The sequence below is a fragment of the Pygocentrus nattereri genome, chromosome 10 (genome assembly GCF_015220715.1).
Source record: "Pygocentrus nattereri isolate fPygNat1 chromosome 10, fPygNat1.pri, whole genome shotgun sequence".
NCBI classification, from domain to species: Eukaryota; Metazoa; Chordata; class Actinopteri; order Characiformes; family Serrasalmidae; genus Pygocentrus; species Pygocentrus nattereri.
Genome location: NC_051220.1, coordinates 29,989,162 through 30,004,891, shown reverse-complemented (window position 1 = coordinate 30,004,891; position 15,730 = coordinate 29,989,162). Strand labels below are relative to the sequence as shown.

Sequence of the window (15,730 nt, the reverse complement as noted above, 5' to 3'; positions counted from 1 at the left end):
AACGTGAATGTGATCCTGTCCCTACAGAAAAGGAATTGAATGTAAATGTAATTGTAAATAATTAGGAAGTTTATAGTAAGATGACAATAATAACTCCAGAGTCTAGACTTCTAAAGGTTAAGGACAGTTTCCAGTTGCCCCTCTGTTGACAAAATCTGAAATCTGAGTTGGACATTGACATACATCATAATACTTCGTCATGATTATCAGTTCTTTCAGCAGAATCAGTATCATAATGCTAAACCTAACCCTCGAGTGGCTTTCACTTCCAGTTTCCTGCCATTCAAAGTCCAGCTGGAATTTGAGCTGTGCCATGTGTCTGTAGCTGGAACACACTGGCCACAGTTTCATTGGAAAGAAAGGACAGCAGGGTTCTCTCTCTTCTGTTCTTCAGAGGTATGCCAGCCATCAGGCAGGTGCTTAGAGTTTGGTACATGGGGTTTCCTGAATACATTGAGCAGCTCTGCAGTGCCACATAGCTGGTGCTTCAAAAGCACACAGGAACAAGTTGCCTTGCTTATCTCTTACTGGAGTCATATTAAAGAGATATCTATATTTTAAATAGCTCATATTAAATAAATCCAAGAATGAGTACAGTCAACACTGCCAAAATGAAACAACCCTTTATTATTGCTTAAACAAAGACAAAAATGCTAAAGAGCTGTGTCAATATGACAGGGTAGCCTCATTTCTCATTGAGATAGTGGCACCCTGTACAGTCAGGTTGTATTGCATCTCCATGTTCTAAAAACTCCTCAACTGGACTAAAGAATGCTATGTAATATGGGTGGAACTCCATCAAAAAATCGATCTTTGAGTAGACTTGTACTGTGGAGGCCAGGATTTTTTCAAACTACTACATCATGAAGGAAACTCTGCCTAAGAGATATAAAAAGTGAAAAAGTATTTGCCCCCTTCCCAAATTCTTCTGTTTTTGATGCTTGATTGTTTCAGATCATCAGATTACTTTTTATATTGGACAAAGATAACCTAAGTAAACACGAAATGCTGTTTTTAAATGATGATTTCATTTATTGAAGGAAAAATGCTGTTCAGCCACACCTGGGCCTATCAGAAAAACCAAACTCAGTTGACTACTGGGTTCACTTTCACCAGCCACACCCATGCATGATTACTGTCGGACCTGTTGAATCTGAACATCACTTAAATAGAACCTGTCTAGCAATATGAAGCAGACTAGAAGGTCTCAAAAAGCAGCACATGATGCCACATTCTAAAGAGATTCAAATACAGATGTGAAACAAAGTCACTGACATCTACTAGTCTGGAAAAGGTTACAAAGTCATTGCTAAGGTTCTGGGACGCTAGTAAACCACAGTGAGAGCTATTATTCACAAGACGAGAAAACTTGGAACAGTGGTGAACCTTCCCATGAGCATTTTTGGAAGTTTTTGGAAGGCATGGGGCCCATTATATCTGGCGTAAAACACCATTCCGCTATAAGATAACATAACATGCCAACAGTCAAACATGGTGGTGTTAGTGTGATGATCTGGGGCTGCTTTGCTTCTGCAGGAGCTGGAGAACTTGTGATTCCTTCATGACTGAAGGAACCATGAAATCGGCTCTTTATCAGAAAATCCTGAATGAGAATGTCCACTCATCAGTTTGTGACTTAAAGCTCAAGCGCAATTGAGTTATGCAGCAGCACAGTGATCTGAAGCACACAAGCAGGTCCACCTCTGAATGGCTCAAAAGAAAGAAAATTAAGGTTTCAGAGTGGCCTTGAATCCCATTGAGACACTCTGGCAGGACACTAAATGGCCAGTCCATGCTTGAAAACTCTGTAGTGTAGCTGAATTAAAACAATTCTTCAAAAAAGAGTGAGCCAGAATTCCTCTACAGTGATGCAAAAGTCTCTTTGCAAGTTATAACAAACATTTGATTGAAACATTTGAGCAAAAATAGAAGAAATCGGGTCAGGACAAATACTTTTCATAGCACTGTACGTATGTAAGGATTTATACAATGAACATATTGATTGGCTGTAGGTAATAACACCATGCTCAGGTGTGGCAGCACATATTTTCATGTTACTCGATGCTTGCCTGACTCATCCACAGTCATCTACCGTGTTTCAGCCACATCTGCTATCTTATCAGCATACACAGTGTGGAGTCACTCCATCATTCTCTATGAGAGATGTAAAAGAAATTTACAAAAAATAATTTGTATATAGTGCCTTATATTAGATTCCTCAAGACTGTCTATTAACAATCTTTTTTTTTTTTTTTACATTCTGCCAATAATAGATCCCTAAATTTGATCATTTATCACAGTTAACTGGTCGATTCTGCATATTAGTATTTATGCAAGAAACATTTTGATCAATTAACACAATGAGCAACCAGTGCCATCCATTTTGATCTCCAAAAGCATCTCTGACCCAACTGAAGACAACTTTACTTAGTATTTACAAAAATCAGCTTCAGTATAGGGGTGGTCAGTATGCTGGTGTGACGTTCTCTCATGATGTGGTTTTTGCCATACTGTGGATACCGTGATAAGCCCAGGTGTATTGCTCATCGTGTGCCCAATACATGAAGAACGTGAACGCATTCAGTTTTGCTAGTCACGCTGTTCAAATGTGTCTTTACTTTGCAAGGCTTTCCATTTGAACTCTATTGTTGCGCTCTGTTGGACAAAATTGATTTTTCCCTGTCACTCAGGGTTGCCAGATTCATGGTTTCCTGACAAATCTGGCTAGTTCAGTAGTGTAGTGTGGGTAAAAATTACAGTGCTGTGAAATCTTTATTTTGACTGCTTTCTAAATATACAACTACAAAGCTCACATCGTCTGTTCATTCACACGCAGCCTTTGTGCTGCTGAGCACAGCTGTAAAGCTTTAACAGATATAATTCTACCAAACAAACAAAAATCTGTCCTGTTGCTCTATAAAAAGTAATTTTAAGGAGAGCACTGTACATTTGTTTACCCTGAACAACATTCTGACATGTGATTGGGCAATTTTTTCAACAGGAAACCCTTAAACACAACAAAGAAGAATAAATCAGCTGGTAAAACCCATCCAATGGGCGCAGAGTAAACGTACTGTGATAAACATATCAAGTCTAGAATAGTGAACTATCTTTGTTACATATAGCAAACGGTGAAATGTAATTTTAGATGCCACATAGGGAGTGCAAAATGAAACTGAGTATGAGTGAAGAGATGATAAAAAACATGAGGAGAGGCTACAGCAGAGAACCAAAAAAACTGCTTCCACAATCAAGAAGCTAGAAGAGTGTGTTGTAGTAGTTGCACAATGAAGAATACGTTTTGGTTGCTGCTATAATAATAATAATAATAATAATAATAATAATAATAATAATAATAATTGTTAAATTATTATGTTCGCAGTGTTTTGTTATTATTATCATTATGATTATTATTGTTACTGTTAGTATTGTTTTCACTTTTTTATATCATGATATCATATCATTACAGTCTGAGTAGTAGAAAATACCATGATATAAATTTGAGTTAATATGCCCCTCCACAATTCAGCAGTTGAATTCTATGTGAAATCAAAGAGAAGTACATACAGAGCTGTGAGCAAATTGTTGTCAGCTGTTTATGTGGAGTATTTCACACAGTTTTTTATAAACAATACTTTCCTTTGGGGTTTGTGTTGAAACAGAAACACCGAGAAGCACTGTAAATGAAAAAATCTTCATAAATATGCACACTTTATGTGCAAAATGTTCGTGTTGAAGTCTGAAGCGATTACTGAAGGGTGCTATTTTGGTGCTTCTGTCCCTTCAGTAGAGTTGTATTGGAGCAGGTGTGTGGGAAAGACAGGCTGTTTTCAGAGCAGTGGGCCTGGGAGGAGGGTGTAAATGGAGACTTGAGCAGTCATTTGTGTTTGGGCTTTGCACCTTCTTCAGGTGGGATGGAGTCAGGAGTCATGCTGGCAGACGTGTGGTGCTACATGTCCCTGCTGGATAATTGGAACCTGGTGTCTCGAATGACAGTCCCCCGGTGCCGGCACAACAGCGTGGTGTATGACGGCAAGCTGTACACCATTGGAGGACTTGGGGTGGCAGGGAACCTGGATAATGTCGAAAGGTACGACATAAACATGCACATGCACACGGTGCTTGCATCTAAATTAAACATTCCATCAGGAGCCATTATGCATTCCAGATAAGAGTGTGGTCAGCTCTTTCTGTGCTGGAAGCCAATCTGATAATTAGATCTCTGCTGGGGCATTGTGGGAGTATTTCTGTGGCAGGTGACTATGGTGCAAATGTATTGCAGAGATCAGATCAAGTTTCGTTATGAATACTGCTGCTCAGACTGTGGCTATAATGAACTGTAGTAGCTTTTCCCAATCTGGCCAGTTGCTTTAATTAGGACTGTGGTTTTGAAGGTAAATCAGATGGTAATACTTTACTGTAGAGCAGTGTTAGTGTTCATAAGGCTACATGACAGAACACCTAAATAAGCCCTTCTGACAACTGACATAGACCTACATAAACATTCATGCATGATTATTTTAACAGGCAGCAGTTGTCATAAAGGTTGCATTTGATGTCAATTGACAGATTTTTTTCTGATGTTACATTGTGCTGTGACACTTTCTAGGGTGAAATGACTCAGTGTAGCTCAGTGTAACAATAACATAATGGTGATACAACATGGCTTGGTTGGTACTTATGTAAAAATGACCATTTATATTTATGTCACATCATCAACATTATGTCGCTGTGATCGGTAGATGAATCATTCAACCAAATGACTCAAATTCAGTTGAAAACACAATTCAGACCTTTAACAGGCAACATTAGACTAAATTCTTTTACTTTGAGTGACCCTAAATCTTTATCATTTTTGGTATTAAAACAAATGAACATTACATTTTGTCTCTACCAAAACTATTATAAAACCACCAAGACTTTACCAAATGTTTCAGTAGTGACAAATTTAGCTAATAATGATCATAAAAAATAAAAAAGCCTAGCCAGAAAATGACTAGCAAACACTATGAACAGTTGTACATACATAAAAACTTAATGTCTTTCATTAAAACACAAAAAAAAGTTGACTTTACTGTAGTAAGTATGTGTTTTGGTATGTTACATGCTGATTTTCAGGCTTCTTGACACCTTTACTTTAAATCAATGGGATCTAACTACTCATCCTGGGATGCAGGGATGCAGTCTCACTTCCTCCTCTAAAATGCAGGGCTGTGGCTTAAATAAGGCTCCACCTATAGACTAATCTCTTTCTTTTTTGGTAAAGACATAAAAAACAGCATGAAACAGCAGTTTTTTAATGTTTATTTTGTTTGTTTGTTTAATGAAACTCATAGTAAATCTAAATCTTTGATATGAAAAACTGTTTTCACATTTTCTTTCATGCTTGTGGGTGTACTTGTCCATAAAGTGTATTGCACTTCTTTCCATTCTTGCTTATTTTCCTGTTGAAGGGATAGACATGATAAAAATAACCATATTTCCCTAAAAGCATCATCACTCATTTCATTTAATGAAAAATGCTGTGTTGATGCTTCAGGCTTTGGCATTCTATTTGCATCTTACTTATTCTTTTCTCTTGCCATAAAAAAGTAGCTAAAATTGACTGGCCTTGTCTATAGTACTACCCAGGCTCATATATTGCCCACTCCACTGAATGTCTAGCCTCCTGTGGATTTGCATGAGTCACTACTTAATTGACGGAGCATTGGGGGAATCATTGTTTACAGAGGAGTGGTTGGTTTGCTACTCGAAGCTGCTAGGAAAAAAATGCCTGGCCTCTCTGACTGACTCCTAATTTGTGGCTTGCCATCCATCTTGCCTTCAGTTTCATGCTCCTAACCATGAAATCTCCTCCGTTCAGAATTATGTCCTCAATCAGTCTCTTTCTCAAGGCCGCTATTGGGCCACTCATAGGAGGGGCTCTATTTTTAATCAATCACAGGGCAATGTGCTCTCAGCACTCTCTGTATCTCTCTCTCTCTCACACTCACTCTCTTTCTCTCTCTCTCTCTGCCCCACTCTAATTGCATAATGATTCTGTTTTTCCACTACAGCAAATTGCCCATATTAATACATCTGTACATGGCACGCGTGGTATTCTATTTCCGAGAGGCATGCATGTAGGGTAAAAACACTCCAGAGTACGTGAAATGCGCTCCAGCGGAAGAAAAACCTCATCAGAAGGCATAGTTTGCATCCCTCCAGTGCAGCGCTCATCACAGTGGCTGAGCATGTGTCAGCTGCAAGGCTTCTAACCTTTTACCATTTTGAAATACCACACCCCTAGAGGCAGGCCTTGCAGCGGGAGGGGGACCATTGTGATTATGCCAAGGATGTTCCCTACTCAAGTGTTATTACCAGCACTTACAATTTAATTGGTCTTTGATGATGGATTCTGGTCACAAAGCCACACTCTCTCGCCCGTACCCAGCAGCCATTCAGCCTCACAAGCTCAGAAAGGAAGCCAAGACTGGCTGAGAGAGTTAATTCTCTCCGAATTTATTCCATTACATGAACACATTCATCTCAGCATTCTGTGCCACTCCGTAAGGTCACAGTGCAGTTGACCTTTCGCAAATGTATTTTTTCATGGCAACTGTTAAGACATTAGACAAGCTGGTCAGAACAACCCCTTTCATTCTGTTTAAGAGCTGCGAGTGCTTTGGCTTTGCTGGGTATTGAGGATTTTTGCCAAATATTCTGTAAAGCTTTTCTAACCTGGTAGCAGTTGCTATAGAAAGCCTATCTGTGAGTGGAGCATAGAAATGTCAATTAAAAAGGAGTGTGATCAAAGAAACGTCACAGAATTTCTTAATTTGATTTGATCAATTCTCTAGTATAAGTTAAGCTTTCTTTATAACTAACTACTTGAATTCTCCCCATATGCTGATATGAATTTAATATATGAATGTGAGAAAGTCTGTTTCACACAGGATTTTTTTACTTATTGAGGCTTATTGAGTTCTCCATAATACTCAGTTCAAGGCTTTGAGGTTGTTTTTGAATCCAGAAACTCCCTTGTGTTCATTTCCTGAAGAAGTAAAGCGAAGAGGGAGTGCTGGTTGTTCCCAAGCTGCCCCACAAATGAATCATTAAGCACGGCTCTTGGATTTCGGCTCCTGGAGGTAGCCAAAGCCAACGCTCGTTGTGGCACACTGAGATAGAGCACCCGACCGCGCTAGCTCGACACACCATGGGATTAAAGGCACTGATAATTTTCTTTCCTCCTGTGCCTTCATCTCTCTCTCTCTCTTTCGCTCTCTCTCTGTCTCTCACAGCTCTCCACCCAGCTCCCAGCAGCGCCTTTCAGACGTTTGCTGGAGCTTTTGCTTTTGGGCCGCTACATCGAACCCAAGCGGCAAAGGCAGCCCCAAACATTTTTTTGACAGTTTTCTTAATTGAAAGTCTCTTTCTGCTGTTCAAATGAGCTTCTCTGGTTTCCACCAGTATCTCTCCTCTCAGTGGACTCTGTTGTGTTGGTCAGAGCACAGCTGGCGTTTAATAGTGGCTCACGCTGCCTTCAGCTCTGCAGGGTATCTGCTTCTCCCAGCTTCAGTAAGCTGCTTCTGCTAGGTCCGAAAAAAAGGACCTCTTAAAACATTGTACTTATTTAAGAAAATTCCCAGGCTTTGATGATTGTGTTCCAACAGAAATCTCAGGTGAGAGAGTTATATTGATACTCTGATAGCTGTAAAGCCTTTGGAATCGGCACACAAAGAGCCTGAGTGCAGTGTGTAAAAGCTTTCCATTAAAAGCACAAGAACACTCAAATACAGAAGTGAAGTGAGATACCATAAAGGAAAAATACAGACTGCTTTGCCATTTTCTGTCTGGACTGAATAGATGTAAAAGGTTTAGCATATATCTGTAGAACTTATACATTGCAATCTCTCAAAATAATTTAGTCACGAAAATTATTGACCATGAGCATAGAGAACTGGGCTGTTGGATTTCTTCTCTGCTTTTATCTGCTTATGCTCTGTCAGAAATTGCAGTTGCCTTTGTGTCCTCCATGGAGGGCACTGTGGATTAAGTCTGTCCCCTTAAAATTTATTATAATGCCCTGTTGATTTTTCATAATGCAAATGTTCTTGACTGCCTTTCTTCAGTACCTTCTGCTAAATGTCAGTGGATGATGCTCTTGACCTTTTAAGGAACCTCCGATCTGTGCTTGAGCTGAATTGAAATCAGAAGTGTTTTGGGTTGTTTTCTTTAAAAAGTGATCTATAAGCAATAAACATATATATATATATATATATATATATATATATATAATATATAATATAATATATATATATATATATATATATATATATATATAATGAACAGAATTCAAAATAAAGTCACATACAATACTGTGCAGAAGTCAAATACCACACACACACACACACACACACACACATCCGCTTATCCTTATAGGTAGTCAGATACCATCCTTTGTTCATTTAATTTCCATTAAGTACAAGTTAATAATTCCTGAGAAGATTAGCTAAAAAAGGGAGAATGTCATATAGAAGAGAAAAGTCAGAGGAAAATAAGGATAAAACAGGTTTTCTAAACTTGAGTTCAACAAAATTATTAATGACACAGAGAAAATGGGACAGCTATGTCAGTATTCAGCTCCATTATCCTGTGTCCGGTCAGTACATATTCAGGTCAAGTCAACTTTATTGTCCATGTAGAAAATTCTGTTTAGCAGTGGTACAAAAAGATATACTCATATTCGCACAACAATACTGAAATAAAACAATACCACAATACAAACTAACCCCCAGCATACAAAATGCACCAAAAAATTTTAACTACCACAAAAGAAATCACAAAACATCTTTGACCACAAAGGTGTAGCCAAGTATCTAATATTCCAAAACATGCTCTTGACTGTATATATTTATAGCAGCAGGAACAAAAGACTGTTTGCACCTGGCTGTTTTAATTCGGCCCTGCAGCAGTTTAAAGCTTTGTATTTTAACATTTTTAACATTTTTATGTCCAGTCTAGTCTCACTCCGAAAGCATTCCATTTGATGAAGTAGACAAAGTGCCATGTTATTCCTCTCTGTCTCTCTCTCACTCTTTTCTTTTGCACACACATGGAATTGCATGCACATGAGTCTTCAGTTGCAGAGTGAGCGCATTCTGCAGCTCAGATCACATATACTGTACTAAATATCCTGTCAAATGAGTACAACCACAAATGGTGCCATTGCTATGTTGAACATACTTCTTCTTCTACTTTCGGCTGCTCCCTTTAGGGGTCGCCACAGCGGATCATCTGCCTCCATCTTGCCCTATCTACTGCCACCAATTAAACTAAAACAAATGAATTAAAGACAATTAGTGAACTGTTAGAAAATTAGTGAATGGGAGTAGAAATGTAATAAAGGACATATTGCATGTTTGCTTGACACTCAGTAAACACCACCCCACCTACACACACACACACACACACACACACACACATGGTTTTGCCACAGCTGCAATCTGGAATCCCTACCTGCAAGACCTGGAACACCTGTCACTGGAAGATAAACAGTACTTAAAGCTTCTGTCTTTGAGAGGAAATCAAGATCCTCTCTGGGAAAATCTGCAAGCGCTTCTGTCCATCCTTCCACTGTGAGAAGACAGCTTAACACTATGAGTCTGAAAGTATCTGCGGCTGTCAAGAAGCCATTACTGTGAAAAGAAAACAGACAAAAAAAGAAGAAAATTTACAAATCAAACAATGAATCTGCTGATGTTCTCAGAAAAATGGCCTGACCACCCCGGAGTCCAGGCTTCATCACTGAAAGTGTTTGATTACTTTGATCAAGAGAAGCAGAAAATACAACCAACTTCTAAGACTGAACTTTAATGGTGTGGAAAATTATCCTTCCAAATTTCTTTGTAAAAGTAAAGTTTCCTGAAATAAACAGAAGCTGTAATAAAGGCACAGACTAGACACTATTTTCCTGATGCTACAAATGGATCATTTATATTAGACTGAGTAATATATAAATGAAGGGTGGTTTCTGACTTTTGCACAGTACTGCACATTTTCAGATGATACTCAGTCTCAGTTGCATGCAGTTTAAATATAGCATGCAGCCTTCATTATTAGCCTGAGGTGTTATCTTTGGAGAGAGAAATGTGTATCATAGCAATCTCACTAGGCGAAAGCGGATCAATGGTTCTCAGGTGCTCTGGGAGGTGTCCAGACTCACAGCTAAAGCGTGTATCAGATGAAGGAGACTGATTAAATGACTGTCTTGAATGTATTTGGAGGAAAAATATAATGGATTCGGATGGGAAGCTATTGATCAGCTGTTCCCACGGGCAGATGGATGGGCTGTAGAGATGAGGAGATGGCCGATCGGTGAGAGAATGGACGTAACCTTGAGGCAGGAAGTAGTATGCCAGTGTGCAGTCAGGGCTGCCATATTTATAGACTGGGTTAAGGGTGTCTGGCTGTATGTGTGTGTGTGTGTGTGTGTGTGTGTGTGTGTGTGTGTGTGTGTGTGTGTGTGTGTGTGTGTGTGTGTGTGTGTGTGTGTTTGTGTGTGTGTGTGTTTGTGTGTGTGTGTGTGTGTGTGTGTGTGTGTGTGTGTGTGTTTGTGTGTGGTATTGCTCTGCATGCAGGGCCTGCGTGACCCCATAATCCGTTCTCCACCTGATGGATGTGCAGAACTGTGCCCCAGTGCTGATGCCAAAAGCACCACGGGTCAGCAGGCTGCACTGTCCACTAACCCACTGCACAGGAAACCGTGAATATCACCACATTATAACATAATATGCATTAATCCCGGGATGTTATTTACAATGATTTGTGCAGGTCACCCATCTTCCTCTTCCTCTTCTTCCTGTTCTCCCACGTCTGTCTGGATCTCAAGGTGCCCTCTTTTCTCCTAGACAGTCTCTCTTTCTCTCTCTTTCTTTGCTTTCCTCCCTTTCTCTCTCCACATGAGCAGTGCTGTTCGTGAAATGAGTTTGTTTACTGGAGATTTTGTGTAGCAACCTTGGCCTAGTTTGTGCTACAGCGTGCGCCACTGTTAATGTGAAAGTGGTCAGTTTGAGTAGGTGACTAATAACATGAGTGCCGCTGCTACACTTGGACATGATTACTCAATGAGCTGTAGCGCTGCCTTCTCTCCACCTGTCTCTTCCTGCTGGAATTTTTTATTTATTTGTTTTGGAATTTTTTATTTTTTATCCTCTCTGACATTGCCGATGGCCATGTTGCAAAGTAGATACGCTAAAGGCTACATATGTACAGCATGTAAAAAGTACAGATATATCTAAATAAATTTGAATACAAATGTTTTATTCACTGATTTTGAGGAAAATAGTATTAAAAGTGTAGATATTTGTGACAGTGTGACCAACTGTTGTAAAATGCCACTAAACAAGTCCACTAAAATCTGTCAGGTGTCCAACCTCTTACTGCAGGCCCTCTAGTACCCATTCTGCCATTAAAATGAATGAAATGAAATATTTTCCTTGTAACTCTGTTATCAGATTAATGAAGATGCTGTTGGTTCTCTATGTGTGTGCGAAATATTGTGACTCTGTGTTGAGCTGCTAGTGAGCAATGAGGGGTCAAAAAGGAGGGGTGAGAACCTCATGCTGGGAAACATTTCACATCTCTCCACAAAGATAGCTGGGAAAAAAGACAGCACAACTGCGGCTTTATTCATATAGTGATGTGATATAAATGCTAAAATAAAAATAGCATGTAAACACTATAAAAACCATTATAAAAACACTTATAAATGTTGCCTTCCCTGTTGCCTTCTGATTTGTAAATCATGCACATTTCCATCAAAATATATGGCATCGACATTACTTAAGAAAAAATGCAGAGTTCAAATGAGGGACCATAGTTGGGAATTGCATTTTATGGCTGATGTGTAAAATTACTAAATTGAAAATTGCATTTATGGCTTCTCTGCAAACTGGTTAAACTGCCAAAAGAGCTTCAATCTGAGCTTTAGACAGTAGTTTGGAAACATCCATCCATCCATTTTCTAAGCCGCTTCTCCGTCAGGGTCGCGGGGGGGTGCTGGAGCCTATTCCAGCAGTCTTCGGGCGGAAGGCAGGATACACCCTGGACAGGTCGCCAGTCCATCGCAGGGCAGACAGACAGACACAGACAGTCACTCACACCTAGGGGCAATTTAGCACGTCCAATTGGCCTGACTACATGTCTTTGGACTGTGGGAGGAAACCGGAGAACCCGGAGAAAACCCACGCAGACATGCAAGCTCCACACAGAGAGGACCCTGGTCGCCCAGCCGGGGAATCGAACCCAGGCCCACCTCACTGTGAGGCGTCAGCGCTACCCCAAAAAACCTGCTCTTCATACTAAAGAAGAAACTTTGTTAAACATGAAGCTGAGTCTCACAAAATATACACGGAGCATTAAAAATATCTGTTTTATGTTGACTCAACTTTGGTAGGAGACCTGTCACAGTTATTGTTTATTTATTTGAAGTTGTGTCTGTCTTCAGTTGGGAATGTGGACAGTAAGGAAGAAAATAGTTAATCAGCTGGTTTGGCCAGTTTAGTCTCGTCCTTTAATAGTTGCATATAATTAAAAATAAAGCTAGACTTGAATAGTTAATTGCAGTTATTTACACTGTTGTTTGGAATTACTGTTCAGAATCTGTTTTGAATAACACAACCAAATTTGCAGTTGCAGACGCGTATATGAAATCATTCTAGGTTAATGTTTTATAGCTTTCAAATAATTTGTGAAAAGCTGTGAAAATAAGTACAGTTTCAAAGATGAATAGAGCTGTAAATTATTCCACTTCACTGAGAAAGCTGCATAACATTAGCAATCAACTTACAGGACAATTAATATCCAGAAAGCTTCAATTGAAAAAGTGGTAATCAAATCTTGTTGTTCATAATTATTTTATGTCAAGAATTTGCAATAAACAGGTAGTTACAGTTCACTCATTTTTTCCATGTCACATTATGGCAGGCCCACTTGGCAGATATTTTTTCTTATTTTATTGAAAAGTAACAGTGAAAACCAAACATTACTCATTAGACAGGTCATGCTTTAATGTGCTTGTGTTTCAGATCATCCTTTTGATAGTTGACAGCTGCAGCGCACTTGACCTTTGTTTGTTTAGCTGCAGTGTGGTCACTCACTGTGCAAAGCTCCTCCTGTAGCGCTGCACTCCACACTCATCCATGCTGTTAGGAGTGGGAGCTTCTGGCAGCGCACAAGCAATTTACTCCTGTTGACTAAAGCAAAAGCTGTTTGTTTGCCATTTGTGTATATTGAGTGTGTAAGAATGTTTGTTTTTGTCTCAGGCAATGGAAAGAGATTGAATTAATTCAGAGTACTATTAGGCTGTCCCATTTTGTAATTAAAACTCCATGTAAATTAGAAGAGATTCTCTCTGAAATGTCTCTGACTTCTTCTACTCTCTGGGTAATTTCTCCAGGGGGGCCGGCATGGATGGATAGCTTAAGAGGCTTTTATGGACACTGAGATATTATTAAAACCTCTGGCACGAAATAGAGGGTCAAGAAACCTTAGATAAAGATATGCCGTGGTGGGTGTCACGGGTTTGGCCAACCTGAACCGCGAGGAGTGTTGATGAGATGACAGGCCGACGTGCCAGTCAGCCCGCTGCAGAGTTGCCAGCTCACCAGATATTTTATGCAGTATCTGACCCTTCCAAAGTTGCCCTAGCCCCTGCGCTGCCCCGTCTCCCCTCAACCTTCCCAGCTGTCTTTGGCTGGCAGGCATTTGTAAGCTTCTTTAACTGCTTGTTTGATGTCTCATGCTGGCCTGTAAAGGAGAGGTGGGAGCATGTGTTTCCCCTGGGGCGGGGGAACAGTAGGCAGAGTCGGAACAGGTGTCACTCCCGAATATTTACACTGAGCTTTGCAGCGTTGCGAACACTGTGCCATGTCACACACTCCTCATAAAGCCCTCCAGTGCGTTGCACACATGCTTCACTTAATACTGCTGTCTACAGTATACAAGCACAGGGATTCGTGAAGGTGTTTTAAGTTGTGGGTGCTGAAATTTTAAACAGTATATCGTTGCTTTTGGCACAAAACCTTGTATTTCTAAAATTACATGGAAAAAAATCTAGTTCTGTTCATTTCCACTGAAAGTTAAAGCAGTACTATGTAAGTTTTTTTTTTTTTTTTTTAAATAAGTAGCATTACTGAGTAAAGAGGGGAAAGATTGCTAAAATATGGTGTATGAGTCACCTTGTAAAGCATGAAATGATATTTTAAAAGTCAGAGGTGTTGGGTCAAATTTTACTGGAGATTATCTGACCATATCATAGGTCTTTATGCATTTACCTCATATTCACAGACAAAATCAACATTATAGTGATGAAGATATGATGACAATAGTGATTGGTTCACTTAGATACTCAGAGGACACATCTATCGTCTAGTCCTCTTTGAATATTCTTTCATTACACTTTCCTTTTCACATTCATCTCTTTGGGGAAGGGGTCTGTACGCATTACATCCCATCATTTTCTTCCTTCTCCAGTAAAGTTACCATCTTGGATATACAAGATTTTATCTTGACAGTGACAAAATACAGTGACATATACAGTAATGCTTTTTGCATTTACGGCATTTGGCTGACGCTCTTATCCAGAGCAACTTACAATTTGATCATTTTACACAAGTAGGCGAAGGTGGTGTTAGGAATCTTGCCCGAGGACTCTTATTGGTATAGTGTAGGGTGCTTTCCCTGGTGGGGGATTGAACCCCAGTCTACAGTGTAGAAGGCAGAGGTGTTAACCACGACACTATCCCAACCACTATATAACCACAGATGTAGTACTTGAACACACAGGAAGCAGCAGATAAAAATGATAAAAAAAAATACTGGGGACATTTTGCATTGCATTGAGTTGTTTAACGTGTTTATGTTTTATGAACAAAACAGCCAACAATTTTTAAAGGAAGTGATTTGGCTTGTTGCCCTGCGATGGACTGGCGACCTGTCCAGGGTGTATCCTGGCTACTGCCTAATGACCGCTGGGATAGGCTCCAGCACCCCCCCCCCCGGTGACCCTGAGGGAGAAGCGGCTTGGAAAATGGATGGATGGGTGGATTTGGCTCGTTGTAATAAGGCTGTCCTATCTTAAACAGTATGACTATAAAACAAATGAATAAAAATACAAACTCCTCCCTAAAACCACTCTGACCAGCTCACACAGGTCTCCATTGCACTCAAAGTTCTATTTTTTATTTAGTATTTTTAGCAGTTGCAGTGAAAAAATCCTGAAATCTGGGAATGCTGCAGCCCTCTCAGTACCCCCTCTCCCCACATCCCTCCTAAAGCATGATTAGCTATGGTTTTATATCTTGCACTTGAAAAAAAGGAGAAATGCTTCTGAATGTCTCATCCATGATCTGATCGTTCTTGGGGATAAAAAGTCCTCTCAGCAATTAAAATTTGTCTTCAGCAGTGTCAGCCATATTGCTGGGTCAGGAATGTGTACCTCAGGAGCTCAAAAAGAGAACATGATTGATTTTTGTAATTCATTTGAAAGAACAGAGAAGAAATTAAAACCACAATCAGTTATCTACTGTTCTGTAGAAACTGTCTTGATTTGTATTTGCTTTATTATGTCCAAAAAAAAAAAAAAACACCTGCCGGCCTTTACTTCACATAATTAGTTCCTTCCTGCATGGCACTGTAAAAGTCTCATTTTTTTAAAAAAAGGCAGGAGAAGTCAACTGATAACACACTC

General features: G+C 39.7%; 1 protein-coding gene across 3 annotated transcripts in view; it reads left to right on the top strand.

Annotated features, from left to right (window-relative positions):
- The window catches only part of LOC108441727 (kelch-like protein 29), a 125,015-nt gene that overhangs the window by 93,887 nt on the left and 15,398 nt on the right, over positions 1 to 15,730 (top strand). For all 3 annotated transcript variants that reach the window (XM_037541769.1, XM_037541768.1, XM_037541767.1), the window contains one exon: positions 3,910 to 4,090. In XM_037541769.1, coding sequence (XP_037397666.1) covers positions 3,910 to 4,090 — 181 coding nt within the window. The remainder of the gene's footprint in view (positions 1 to 3,909; positions 4,091 to 15,730) is intronic.